The sequence below is a fragment of the Suncus etruscus genome, chromosome 5 (genome assembly GCF_024139225.1).
Source record: "Suncus etruscus isolate mSunEtr1 chromosome 5, mSunEtr1.pri.cur, whole genome shotgun sequence".
Lineage (NCBI taxonomy): Eukaryota > Metazoa > Chordata > Mammalia > Eulipotyphla > Soricidae > Suncus > Suncus etruscus.
The window spans coordinates 46,353,768-46,368,540 of record NC_064852.1 but is presented as its reverse complement, the minus strand read 5'-3'; the positions used below and the strand labels follow the sequence as shown (position 1 = coordinate 46,368,540).

The window sequence follows — 14,773 nt, the reverse complement described above, 5'->3', positions numbered from 1 at the left end:
ATAACTGTTGTCATCAAGTGATTTTTTGGACATGGTTTCTATTTCAGTGAAGGAAATTTCGCAGTCCTCACCAGCACTACAGATGCCATTCCAAAAATTAATCCCTAGAGCAGACAACTAAATAACCCAACTGTCACCAGAGGAGTTAAATGACTTAGTCTAACACTCCACTTAAGAATTAGTATAATTCTCTGTCATTCCTGAAGGCTGCTGTCCCCTAAAGTGCTTCAGCTCTCATTTTTCAAATAGCAGCAATTTTATTACTACTTTAGAGTCTCAGCCATTCCAATACTCTTACTTAGTCTTCTAACATCCTTGGGCAGTTGTGTGGATGCTTGTCAGACAGAAATACAAATATTGCAGCCTCTATTATCAACTGAGTAAGAGCACTGTCCCAAAAAGTGAAAACAACCCACAGCTAAGATGCATATGCTTTGAGGTTACCAATTTTATTTTTAAACTATAGTTTCTTGATGAGTTCAAATGAAACCATGAAGAGAAGGATGGACCTCCATTATATGCTCAGACACATATGGCTAGGAGTATGGATTTAGGAGAGACTCAAAATCGTTATCATGGGTGAAACTGGTTCCCATTCTTAATGTTCTTTTAATCTGTCCAGTAAATTCTATTTATTTCATCTCTGTAATAATCAGGATTCAGGACAAGAATAGAGGGTACACTCATGCTAAATACACATGAAAGAGTTTAGCAAAAGCAGATAAAGGTTAAAAAAGTAACAGATAATGCCACAATAGTGATAGGGAAGGGACCTATCAGGTTGGAAGGGGATCAGTAAGAGCTATTTAGTCTAGAAATAATGTAAAATCAAAGAGACCTTGCGAAGAAACAATCACAAAATCAAAACACCAACTTTCTGACTATCTATCCATGATCTTTTCCCATTGGTTGAAACAGAAGCCAAATGCAAACGAGTTGCTCCCAAAATAATTTACAATTGTCCAATTGTCACTGCAGTAGTTTACAGACTAGACAGTATAGAAACAGTATAGAGTAGTAAAAGGAAAATTTTGAACCCACTCCCATTTAGAACTCAGAACAATAGTTTGGAAAGCCATGCCTCACATCATCTCCAATTGAGTCAAAGAATTATGTTTTCTTTGATATCAAAGGAATGAAGGAACCAGCAAACAGCAGCAGGGAAAGAAGTTAATTTTCCCGGGCCCGGAGAGATAGCACAGTGGCGTTTGCCTTGCAAGCAGCCGATCCAGGACCAAAGGTGGTTGGTTCGAATCCTGGTGTCCCATATGGTCCCCCGTGCCTGCCAGGAGCTATTTCTGAGCAGACAGCCAGGAGTAACCCCTGAGCACTGCAGGGTGTGACCCAAAAACAAAAAAACAAAAAAAAAAAAAAAAAGAAGTTAATTTTCCCAAACTTGTTCCACAGAATTAAAATATTCAAAGGAGATTTACCTGTATGTATAGAGACTGACAGGCTGATTATTAAATTGATCAAATAAATGAAGAATAAAAGGGCAGGCAGTTTTAAAAATAAAAAGATGGATATCAAAAATAATTTTAAAGCTAGAGTAATTAAAATTGACTAGGGCTAGAGAGTGTTTGTGTAGGTGTATAGATACTTGCCTTGCATGCAGCCAACTCTGGTTCAATCCTACTTATGAAATGGTTCCCTAAACACCACCAGGAATGAGTAACTCTTGTAAAACTAGGAGGAGTTCTTGAACACCACTCCAAAAAATAATAAAAATTAAATTAAAAACAATATAGTAAGAAAAAAATTAAAAATACAGTAAGACTATTCAGTTTAGAGAATCTGAAATAAGACCAACTTAAAAAAAAAAAAAAAAACCTAAGGGGTTGAAGTGATATAGTATACCAAGCAGGTTACTTGCCAGGAACACAGCCATCCCAGGTTTAAACTGAGGTATCGCATATGGTCTCCTGAGACCACCATGAGTGATACCTAAACACAGAACCAGGAAGCAAGCCCTGAACATCATTGGTTATAGAACCAAAACAAGATGCAGAAAAATCTAGAAACAGACTCTCAGCTGTTCAGTCATCTTATTTTTAGCACAGGTATTCTCAGAGAATATGGGAAAGGATGATCCTTATGTTATCTAGATGAGGCAGAAAGTGTGACATTCCTAATGCCAATGAAAAATCTTTAGTGATTAATAATATACATAAATGTGAAAGGTAAAACAATATAGAATACGATGGGGAAATATCTTGAGAAGCAAAAAATAGGGAAGTATTTCTAAAACAGAACTTAAAGATAGATCTGGGACTTGATTAAAATTGAAAATATTGGACTGGTACAATAATACAGCAGGTAGGGTGCTTTCCTTGGAGGTGGCTGACCCATGTTAGATTCCCAGAATCCCAAGTATTGCCAGGAGTGCCAGGCGCACAGAGTCAGGAGTAAACCCTTAGACCCACTGGATGTCATCCCAAAACTAAATAAAAACAACTGAAAAAATCTATTAAAAAAATCAACACTTTAGGGGTCGGTGAGGTGGCGCTAGAGGTAAGGTATCTGCCTTGCAAGCGCTAGCCAAGGAAGGACCATGGCTCAATCTCCCGGTGTCCCATATGGTCTCCCCAAGCCAGGGGCAATTTCTGAGCACTTAGCCAGGAATAAACCCTTGAGCATCAAACGGGTGTGGCCGAAAAAAAAATCAACACTTTGAATAGAATGCAAATCCCCTATAAATCAATGAGGAAAAGGCAGACAACCTATTAAACAACTTGACAGTGATTTGGAAAGATATTTTTATAAAAGTACTATCACCCTAAAAGAATTCTTAACATCTTTGACCTTCAGAAAATAGGAAAATAATTAATGAGGTATGCTTACACACTCAATAGAAGGGCTAAAAGTTTTAACTGATAATACCAAGTGGTGATGATGTGCAGAGATCATTGTTATTACAGAATGTGTTAATTATTCCAGGTATATATAAAATTCTTTGAAGATCCAAAGAAAAATACAGGAGATAAGGTGCTACTGTTCATGAAGCTCACTGGATTCAATCCCCAGCACCATTGGACTCTCAAGCCCCAGCAAGGGTCACTTCTGAGTAGAGCGAGGAATACCTCTGAATACTGCCAACTGTAGTTCCCAATCCCATAAATAAACATAGAAAGATAAAGATGAAAAACTCTACTATCAAACATGACTAGCTCATATCTATTGATATGTATTCATAAATTCATGTTTTGTATATAACCATTTTACTCCTAACTATGTACCCAACAGAAAAAAATGATGAATATTCATTAAAAAGACATGACAACCAGTATCACAGAAATATATTTTGTGCAGCTCCATGTTTAAAATAATCTTAACATCCATCAATAATATAATAGATATGTATAATGTTCTTACAATAGCATACCATGAAATGCAAACTACTACTATACCTATTGATATACATGAACGTTTCAAATGCAATGCTGGAGAAAGGAAACCAGATATAAAACAGTACTAAATGAGTTTATTTATGGTGCTAGAGTGGGTAATACACTCTAGTGGGTAGTTCCCACTAGAGTGGGAGCTAGTACAGTGAGTAGGGTGCTTGCCTTGCATGTTCAATGCCTTGCATACCATATGGTCCCTGAGTCAGCCAGGAGTAATACCTGAGTGCAGAGCCAGGAGTGGCCACCCCCACTCACACACCCCACCAAAAAAAAAGTTTATTTACATCAAATTCAAAGACAGATCATAGTAGTCTGCGTGCCAGAAATCAAGATAACATCTTGAAAGTTGAGTACTAATTTGGAAGGAGGAAAGAAAGGTCTCTAAGATCCTAAGTGGTAGTATATGTGTGTAAAAGATTACTGATTACATGCTGAGGCTAACTGACCCTACAAAAAAATGATACGCAATTAAAAAGTTAAGCAAATTAAATTAAATTGACAGGAAAATAGAACAATATCTAAATTATCAAGTAAATCAGAGTTATTAAAAATTATTGAATTTTTATGCTAGAGATTTTTTTAAATTTTAATAGAACAGCTCTCCCATCTAAGATGTTTAAAGCAGCAGTAGCTCAGTCCTTTATTTTTATAAGAGACCTAGAGTAGAGAAGTCTGAATTTTTACCATCTGACTGTTGTTTAACATCAAAATGAACTTTCCACCTTTCTCCTCAGGAATTTCCCATCATTTAGAACTACCTCTGGCCAAAAAGAATGAGCACAGGAATTTCTTGAGGAAGTAGTTGGGGATGGAATTTGTCAGGATGCAGAATAATGGGAACAAGGACACTGCCCCTCTTCATCAAGGACTCAATGCAAATGCCAAATGGTGTGGATATGTAGAAAGTGGTTCTGTGTGAACTGAAGTGTGGTGCAGGGAATGCACACTATTCTTCCATGGCTGGGAATGGACACATGCTTCAACCCAAGCACAATTGGGGACAGACATGAAGGTGCTGGGGAAAATGTTGGTACAGAGAGTGGTTCTGGAAAGTTGAGTTCTTTCTTCCACTCTTTAGTGGCCTGTGTCCAAAATTAATCTTTTCTGTCTCAGCTGTCTCCTTATAGGGAGAATCACAAGGCAGACTATCATCGGGCTAGAAACTGCCACAAAATGATGATTCAATCTTTAGGCAGAATCTGTTTTTCTCCAAGAAAAATGATTTTGCTCTTAAGGTTCTCCAATTGACTGGATGAATTTCCCCCAAATACTATTAAGAGTAAAGAATTTTACAAAGAGCCAACTGGTGTTAAATGTTGCTACCACATCTACAAAAAGCAGCTCCCAGATCAGTATTTAACACCATGAACACCAGCACAACACAACCTAACCACTTAAGAAACTGCAGACTTTCTTTTTTATTTTATTTTTTTAAATAATTTTTAGTGAAACCAATGTGAATTACAAGTCTTTCACAATGGTATTTAAAATACATACTGACAATGAATTAGAGCCATTCCCACCACCAGTGTTGGCCTCCCTCTGCCATAGTTCTCAGCATTCATCCCATATCTCCACCCATAGTCCCCTGGACTGCTAGTGTAACAGGTCACTTTTGTGTATAGCTTGCTGTAGTTTGGGTCTCTTGATTTTACTGTTGTTGGCTTTGGTTTGTTTATCTAGATTTGACTATTTTTTATTTCCACTTAATGCTCCTGAGACACTTGGCCCCTGGGTCCCATCCTCTTTTCTTGTTTTCTCACTTTGTAGGAAGACATAGAAATATGAGGCAGAACAAGATGATTCATGTTCTTTGGTTCTGTTAAAAAAAAAACCATCAGGTGGGAGCCCATCTATAAACTATAAATATAAATAAACTTAAAAGAAAAAGAAGGAAAAAAGAAATTTAAAAAAAATAAATGGGGGCACAAATGTGGCAAGGTTTTTTGTGTTTTTGTGTGTGTGGTGTTTTTTGGGTTATTTGCATAGATGCAGTAAATATTGGGGAAATTATAAAGGAAAGTCTCTTGGCCTAAGAGATACAGGGTGTCTCTACCCTTGAAGCATACTGTCATGAGACCAACTAGTCTCCAGACATCATGTTAGTTGTCAAACTCCAACCTCTTTTTATTTTTTAATTTTTTTTATATACATATCTTTATTTAAGAAGCATGATTACAAGCATGTTTGTAGTTGGGTTTCAATGATATATGTATAGATATAGATATAAGAACACCCCCCCCTTCACCAATGCAACATTCCCACCACCAATACTCTCCATCTCCCTCCTCCCTCACCCCTTGCCTGCATTCAAGACAGGCATTCTATTTCTCTCACTCATTGTCATGGTTGTTGTCACTGTAGTCATTTCTCAAATTGAACTTTGTGGCAAACTTCATATCGTGGACCGAACCTTCCAGCCCTTATCTCTATTGTCTCTGTGTATTTTTAGTGGGGCTGGAGTTATAGCACAGCAATAGGGCATTTGCCTTGCACGCAGCCGATTCAGGAAGGATGGTGGTTCAAATCCTGGCATCCCATATGATCCCCCGTGCCTGCCAGGAGCAATTTCTGAGCCCAGAGCCAGGAGTAACCCCTGTGCGCCACCGGGGGTGGCCCCAAAACCTATATATATATATATATATATATATATATATATATATATATATATATATATATATATATATATATATATATATATATTACTTTTCTTAAATCCCATAGATGAGAGAGACTATTCTGTGTCTCTTTCTTTCCAACCTCTTTCTTTATGGTGCCAGGAAATATTCTGCTCAGTCATGGTTTTCAAAGTCAGTCCTCTGTAGTTAGAGATCTTGGTTTTTGTACAGATCCTAGAACAAAGCCTAGAATAGAGTCTTCTTTATGGTCCCAGAAAAAGTTCTGCTCAGTCGCAGTTGTTGTAATCAGTCTTCTGTAATTAGTGATCTTGATTTTTTCACAGATCAAAGGATGGAGGTCTTCTGATTTCATGTCACCATTAGGTGATGAGGTAGGGCAACCTGCTCTTAGATCAAGATTATTGCTGTTTCCTTGTTTTCAAGGTGCCATATGAACCTACCCTGGCTCAAGTTGGTGCCAGAGCAGTATTAGGGCCTCCGCTGAGATGGAGGGAGTTTGATATCTGGTGCTTCTGCAGGGAACTGTGGCAGTCTAAGGTTGGGATCCAATTCAGAGTTGATGGTCAATGTCCAATCTACATGAAGGCTAAGTCGAGTTCCCATGACAAATATTCAAGATGGAAGGCACCGCTGTATTATAAAATGTATGAGTTCTTATCCCTTTTAGAGAAGAACTTGTTTCTATACATAAGATTTCCCCATTTTAGTATGCCAATTCAAAAAGAAACGATGCCATATTATATTATTGGTGCTTTGGGGGGTAAAAATGACAAGCTATACAATCTCTATGACCTGGTTTTGACCTGAGCTTTTATCCTAAGCATAACTTTTCTGAATGAGTCAACAAAAGTGGTGGCTGTAGCTACATGCTGGGGTGAGAGATGGGGGGCTGAGAGGGTATCCTTTCATTTTGGGAGCCAGATGGCAGCTTATTGGATCAGGAGGATGTTTAAACGTTGTTGCCTACAACATTTACAAAAGGCAGCTCTCAGATCAGTATTTGACACCACAAATGGCCAACACAACCCAACTTAACCACTTAAGAAGCTACAGACTTTCTTATCAATGCAGTCTCTGTTCTCATCACATTATATGACCTTCTCCAGGATATAAAGTACCTTCCCATTTGCTACTACACCCATTCCTCAGCTTGGGGTTCAGAGGGAAAGTTATGGGGAATTGATAAAATGAATAAAGAAATTAAAAGCTTTCAATATTGTTTTTTGAAAAAGCTCTTAGTCATATGAGAAACGTTGAGAAAAAGCCACATTAGATTAAGATTTGGCATCTAGGGCCGGAGAGATAGCATGGAGGTAAGCATTTGCCTTGCATGCAGAAGGACAGTGGTTCGAATCCCAGCATCCCATATGGTCCCCCGAGCCCACCAGGAGCGATTTCTGAACATAGAGCTGGGAGTAACCCCTGAGCGCCATCAACTGTGACCCAAAAGTAAATAAACAACTAATTTATTTAAAAAAAAAAAAAAAAAAAGGGCCGGGCGGTGGTGCTGGAGGTAAGGTGCCTGCCTTGCCTGCGCTAACCTAGGACGGACCGCGGTTCGATCCCCCTGCGTTCCATATGGTCCCCCAAGAAGCCAGGAGCAACTTCTGAGCGCATAGCCAGGAGTAACCCCTGAGCCTCACAGGGTGTGGCCCAAAAACCAAAAAAAAAAAAAAAGATTTGGCATCTGATTAAGCTTTTGTCATTCACACGTTCTCTCCAAAAACAAAAATTAACCCTGCTGGCAGGAACCTGAGAAATAGTACAGGGCACACATGGTCCCCTGAGAACTTTCAGGAGTGATCCTTGAGTGTAGAGCCAGGAGTAACCCCTGAGAACAGAGCCAGAGATGACTTCTGAGCACTGCCAAGTGGTCCACAAATAAAAATATAATAGCAGTTAATAAAGTTAGCACTACTGGTGTTTCAGTAATAGAGGTAAGTCTCTAAGGTCTTCCCAAAAAAGTGACTGGAGAATTTTTCTCCATTTTATATCAAATATGTGGCACAGTCGCTGTTGGCTAATGGTAATTTGCTCCAGTGCTTTAAAGAAACTTTTTCATGCAGATCACTGAGACCTTGGGCTCCACTGAATTCAGCTTTCAAAAAACTGAGCACTCGATGGCATTTTTTAAAGTGCAGAACAGGAAAAGAATATTACTTTCACTGAATTATCAATTTCCCTTCCTAATTCAAAAAATGAATAAAATCTTTGAATTATTCATGCTGGACCAATCAAAATTTTGGTGCCAAAAGATGTACTGATTCCAGCCTCTAACATTGGCTCTACCTCCTGCAGTTCCATTTTCCTTCAATACCACCTTAAATCAAGATATAATTAAATAGACTTCGAAGATAATTGGGTGACTTGAGTTCATATGTCACAGACTTACAAAAGTTCTTTTTGAATTGTGCCATAAAAGAACGTTGGAAGATCAATTAAAGACTAAGGAATCACACACAGAAAACCAGGAAAAAGAAATCAATGAATGGAATATCTCATATGGGGATCCTACCCCTTAAGAATAGAATGGTTCAACTTGCCCAGAGTCCAGGTTTTAGCCTCTGTTGCCTAGAAATTCAAGAGTTGCCTCCTTGACTCAATTAAAAAGCTCTTTTAGTACAAAGTGAATGACTTCTACTTCTTTACTCACACAAAAATGGCCATTCAGAGGACCAAAGGAGACAGACAAGACTGAACAAAAGATCCAGGATTTGCCACTAAAACCAAGAAAGGGACCTCATATTTTTCCCCTTTCAGTTTCAGTACCTAATCTAGCATCCTAAGGAGCATCACCTTGGTTGGCTGCTTCTATGGCTTCAAAGGGCAGGCTATTGTTTTATTCTGAATGTCAACACAGAATACAAAGTTCTCTATATCTCCTTGAAAAAATTATACAGGAATGACTGAGGAACTTCATGCTGCCCTGAGGTCTGACCAGTTCTATAACAAGAATATAATGAACAAGCGTTACACTGAGTTTGGGATCTGCCTGGCAGTCCTCTTGGAGTTCAAAGTGCTTAATCTCATTAGCTATCAGATACCATGTCTAATCCAATATTCAGGCTCATGTCTACTGTGTAATTGAGCTCAATGCATCTATCTAACAATAAAGCAGGTACTGGCTCCTCAGAGAAGTTCAGTGTCCTTGAAGAATCCATTAACTATGAGAACCTTTCATATTTCTAGTTAGAGGCTGGAAAACAAACCAGATCTAAAGCCAAATAAACTTCAACATGCAATGATTCACAGCTCAGCAGCTGCCACGGTGCTGCAAAGAATCTCATACAAAATACAACAGCATTTTATTCACAAGCTGTTCATTTTTTGACCAAGCCATTTTTTTTTTTACTGACCCCACCAACTGTGTCCAAGCTGTGCTGGATATTTGAAGGAACAGTGCTGTCCATGACACATTCAAAACCTGCCTTCAAAGTCACTCCTCCAAATCCCATCTCTTGGTTTTATTACAACCCAACAACTTTTATTGTATTTCATTTCAAGAAACATTGTCATGTGTAAATGGTGAGGGAAGGGGGGAGTCCTTCCCTGCCTGCCTGCCTACCTGTCTTCAATGGGCCAGGATCCTGTTGACTGATCAAAGATGATCAACTTCACTGGATATTACCACGTGGCATTCTCTGAATTTTCTGGAACCCCAAATTATCAGCAGAGTTCCATTATTTTTGTTTGTTTTTGAAGAGCTATCCCCAACAGTTTTCAGTTACTCCTGGCTCTCTACTCAGGGATCACTCCCAGTGGGACTTGGGGGAATAATATATAATACTAGAAATTACATGCATACATGCTAGCATCTGCTGCATGTAAGGCAAATACCTTGTCTACTGCTCCATCTCTCCAGTCCTAGCAGCATTTCTTTGGTTGTTTATTCCAGAAAACTAATTTTAATCCTACTTTATGTAATCCTATCCCTTCTATTATGATCCTGTTCCTTACATGCAGAAGTTATAAACAAGTTCTATCCTTTCCTGTGACTTTTCCAAGCCTTAATCCCCAGAGGTGACAGACTACTGAAGATGAAGGAAAAGAGGAACTTGAAGTCATCACTAAACATATTTTACACATTAGCCTGGGGCTAAGTGAAGACTGAAGCGCCTCAGTCCTGCCGGCTATTCTTGGATCTGATCTCTCTTCCCACAGGTACATAGAATGAGGCTCAGACAGAAGGAAATGGGAGAAAGAGGAGCAGAATATTTTCACTTCAAAGCAGGATATATTGAACTCTAAGTTCCTTTGGAAGAGGCAGTGGGCTAAGTCATGGTCCACAGAACAGCCCACACCTCAGTCCTTTGATAGTTGTGTGATCTCAGGCCTGGGACCTAATGCCTCTGCATGCAAGCCTAAATTTTATTTATAGTACTTAAATGAGATAATACCTCCCTGGAAGAATTACTACTAAGATGGATAGGGCCGGAGAGATAGCATGGAGGTAAGGTGTTTACCTTGCATGCAGAAGGTCAGTGCTTTGAATCCCGGCATCCCATATTGTTCCCCAGGCCTGCCAAGAGCAATTTCTGAGCATAGAGCCAGGAGGAACCCCTGAGCGCTGCTGGGTGTGACCCAAAAACCAAAAAGAAAAAGATGGTGACATGACTTGCATATGTAAGCCCCTAAAAGAGAAGGCTAGTGATCACCCCACTGAAGAATCTCATAATGAGATCAAAGTAAAGAAATCACTATTTGGACTATTTATGCCTAGAACTGTTCCTAGGGATAGCAGCAATAGCCTCCTAGCACCAGCAAACTAGGAAGCCCACGGAAAGACTCTGGTTTGCTATGTAGGAGTAAATTTTTCTCCACTCTTTCCCTTTGTCATCATTGTTATGATGCCTAGGTAGGGTGGGGACACACACACACAACCTCAGCTGCAGTAAGTTCAGCTGCAGAGATCACTGGGGTTGCACTTTCATTACAACACTTACACATATGCTCACCAGGTGCCGCACTTGAGCTTCAGTGCTTACACAACCTGCTGGGGGTTGCAGTTTAATTGAAATCCTTGAAAACACTGGGTTGTGGTACCCAGATAGTATTTTATTATAGCACTGGGGCCCCTAATAGCAGAACTGCCAGGACTTCACTGAGGGCATATAGGTGACACCAAGCAGCCACTTTTACCATCGAGCCATCCCCAAGGCCAACAAATGAAAATTTGGGGGTGTGGGAAATCAATCACTTCTGGATATGTTTAGGGTTTACTCTTTGTTCTGAACCCAATGATCACTCCTGATGCTGTTTGGGGGGTTCTGGAGGTGAAACATGAATCAGCCAAGTTCAAGGCAAGCACCTTATCTGCTTGTACTGCTCTCTGGCCCCAAGATTTTTTTCATAATAAATTCATTTGGTGCTAATTTGTTCTAATGTATTTTAGAGGAAAATTCCATGGCTTAAGTTTAATCAAACAAAAGGAACCAAAGTGGTCAGTGGGGGAGCCGAGGCAAGCAGGAATCCATAATTTCCACAAACACAAGTTTATGGCTCTCCCATGACACTTGCGATAAATAGGGCAATATCAATGTCAGACACTGACTTAATCAAGATGTTGATTAATGAAAGATGCAGAGATTAAGTAGAAGATGCACATCCAGTTAAAAGATATATTAGTTCTGCCACATTTCAGTGTAATTGGTATTTAGATATCCCACAGGGGCCATGGCTGTGTATTCTACATTCTGTTGCAGGCAGGGAAGTGACTAGGGTTTAATGAAATTTCAACAAGCCCTAACAGGTTCCTAAGTGCTATGCCCATCCCCATCTGTCCTTTGTCTCAGCACCTCCAACCATTTCTCAGGCATCAGTACCCAGTACTCTCCCTGAATAAAGGTGGAGGGAGAACATTGAACAGCTACTGACAAAGAAGGCAGCAAGTGCTCATAGAGAAAGCAGGTGGGGGGGGTGTTAATGATTATAAAATAATGACAGTGAAGGGAATCACAGATTCCACAGGTACCCATTTTAGGGCTGTGGGCAAAGGACAAGTTGAGCACCCAAATCTTCTGCAGCTTGAGTCCTTTGGGAACCAGCCCCTGAAATAGTGAGGATGGGAAAGTGGGGGCTGATCCCCAAAGGGAAGGAGTGTGGCAGAAAGGTGTCAGGCCTATGGTTACAGGAACAGTGACAGGAAAGGAGAGGAGAATGCAGACCAACCCTCAAATGTCTTCCCTGTAGCCCACCTATTATACACCCCACCACAAAAGCTCTCATCTGCTCATCTTTCACAGTGAGGCAATAGTATCCATCCTCTACTTACCACAACACACACTTAGTCTTCCTACATGGGGTTCATGTAAGCCCCATGTGGGCTGTCTCCCCACATCTACTGACACCAGGACTCTACCCTATATCTAAGTGTAAAGCTCTAACAACAACTTTACAAAAGAATAGAAATCCTTGGAGTTCAGTGCAGTTACCCTCTTGAGTTTTATACTCTTGAAATTCTATGAAACTAAGAAATAAATTTAACTACAGAGAGAGAGGAGAAGAAGAAGAAGAAGAAGAAGAAGAAGAAGAAGAAGAAGAAGAAGAAGAAGAAGAAGAAGAAGAAGAAGAAGAAGAAGAAGAAGGAGAAGGAGGAGGAGGAGGAGGAGGAGGAGAAGAAGAAGAAGAAGAAGAAGAAGGAGGAGGAGGAGAAGAGAAGAAAAGAAGAAGGAGGAGAAAAGAAGAAGGAGAAGGAGAAGAAGAAAAGAAGAAGAAAAGAAGAAGAGAAGAAGAAGAAAGAAGAAGAAGGAAGAAGAAGAAGAAGAAGAAGAAGAAGAAGAAGAAGAAGAAGAAGAAGAAGAAGAAGAAGAAGAAGAAGAAGAAGAAGAAGAAGAAGAAGAAGAAGAAGAAGAAGAAGAAGAAGAAGAAGAAGAAGAAGAAGAAGAAGAAGAAACAACATCCAGTGAATGGAAAGCACATCTGAAATAAAAAAGAATGGTTTTGGTTTGGGGGTGTACTTCGAAGAGGTAGGGTTGCTTTTTTTAATCATACAATCCTGCCATTATTTTAAAGCGTGATTATTCCTTTGTCCTCAACAAGTATAGACTCAAATTTAACAGCTGGTGGCTGCTTTTTAGAAGCTGCCTGTTCACCCCTGTCATTCCAGTCTCTTACAACTAAGGCCCAAGACCCAGCTTGGAGAAAGGCAGTGGAAAGTCACATCCACTCACCTTTGTCCAAACATCAGTGTTGACTTGGTCTCAGCCTCATTGAAGACAGATGGAGAACAACAGATAACAATGGTGGTTCTACAGTTCCCACCCAGGGAGTCCTGGAGAATCCGAGTCATCTTGCTGTCCCGGTATGGCACATGTGTTTTCTATGTAAGAAAGGAAAGAGGAAATGTTAGCTGCTACAGCTCAAAGAAATAGAAAACAAACAAGTTAGTGATGGAGTTTCAGGACCTGAAGCTATATGCAACAGAACATGTCACCCCACATGTGGATCTAACCAAAGCTGAGATTTGGGACATAGGAAATAAGCCATCAGTGCTCACAAACATTTTGGCACTAGATCCCCTAGTGAGGAACATGTCTCATATCCTTTCTTTTCCCTTTTCCAAATAAATCCCACCAAATCCCTGAAGATGGGAGGGAGGGACTGCTAAGAGAATGCTTAGATGCAAAAGGTGACTTCTCTTATCACTCAACAGGGACAGCCACTTACTGTCCCCTCTGCCAAGGCTGAGATCACGTTTCCAAGAGCAGACAAAGACTTATTGATATTTTTAGCTTCGTCGAGAACTGCTCCCTCGGCACCAGTTTTGCTGACCTGCCAGAGAGAAGAGAAAAGCAGTGAGTTGCATGGCCCAGCAAAAAAAAAAAGTTGAATTGGAAAAAAAATTCCAATTCTCAGGAGGTCCAGGTGGTGTAGTGATTTCTCCAAGAGTTCAGAGAACAAGAAAAGGAAGAACCACATTGATTTTAAGAAAGGGAAAAAAACCTTCCCTTGTCTCCAAGACTTGAAATTTGATTTCTCTGGCTGTCATTTTTTTTCTCTCAATTAGGGAAATGGTTGCAATCCCTCGAGTGGTAACATTCTAGATGATGTCCCTAGAGGCCATCTATCCAGTGAAACCAGACTCTGAAAAAGGGCCCCACTAGGAGTTTGAGTTATAGTACAGCAGGTGCAAGGCAAGTGCCAGCTTCGTGTTCAATCCCCAGCATCACATGTGGTTCCCCACGCCTGCCAGGATTAATTCCTGAGTGCAGAGCCGGAAGTAATCTCTGAGCATTGCTGGATAGGACCCCCAAAACTTAGTAAAATGAAAGGGGGCTCTACTAAAGGCAGACAGGGCTCTTCTAGAAGACTTAAATCAGAGATTTCAGGGCAGACAGATCCCAGAGGGAAATGATAGAGAAAATGCAGTCCCAAGAAACTGTGAATGACAAACACACCATTTTCAAGTTCCAACTTGAAAGAACAAGCAGTAGGGAGATCTGTCTATGTGGTGCTCTTTTCTCAACTTCCTTAGCAAGGGAGAAAGGAGCAATTATGCAAAAGGAAGGGTCTAGAGACAACTCAGACTGCTGCACTGTAAAATTGTCTTTTCTTCTCTGTAGCCAGCAGGGCCTCACGTGGCTTCTCCTCGGCTCAGCTATTACTAGTAATTTGGTATTTACAGCATTTGCTCTAGGTAGAGAACAGCTTACAGATGCTAAGGGAAAAATGGGAGTTCAACATGATTCATAGCTCTGCTTGCTGAAAAAAACTAGACAGGGAAAGCAGCTG

At 40.2% G+C, this 14,773-nt stretch overlaps 1 protein-coding gene across 1 annotated transcript in view; it reads right to left on the bottom strand.

Annotated features, from left to right (window-relative positions):
• Positions 1-14,773, bottom strand: part of KIF5C (kinesin family member 5C) — a 210,015-nt gene that overhangs the window by 65,838 nt on the left and 129,404 nt on the right. The window contains exons 9-10 of the mRNA XM_049772995.1: positions 13,709-13,813; positions 13,213-13,361 (exon numbers count right to left, since the gene is read on the bottom strand). Of these exons, the coding sequence (XP_049628952.1) occupies positions 13,213-13,361; positions 13,709-13,813 (254 nt within the window). The remainder of the gene's footprint in view (positions 1-13,212; positions 13,362-13,708; positions 13,814-14,773) is intronic.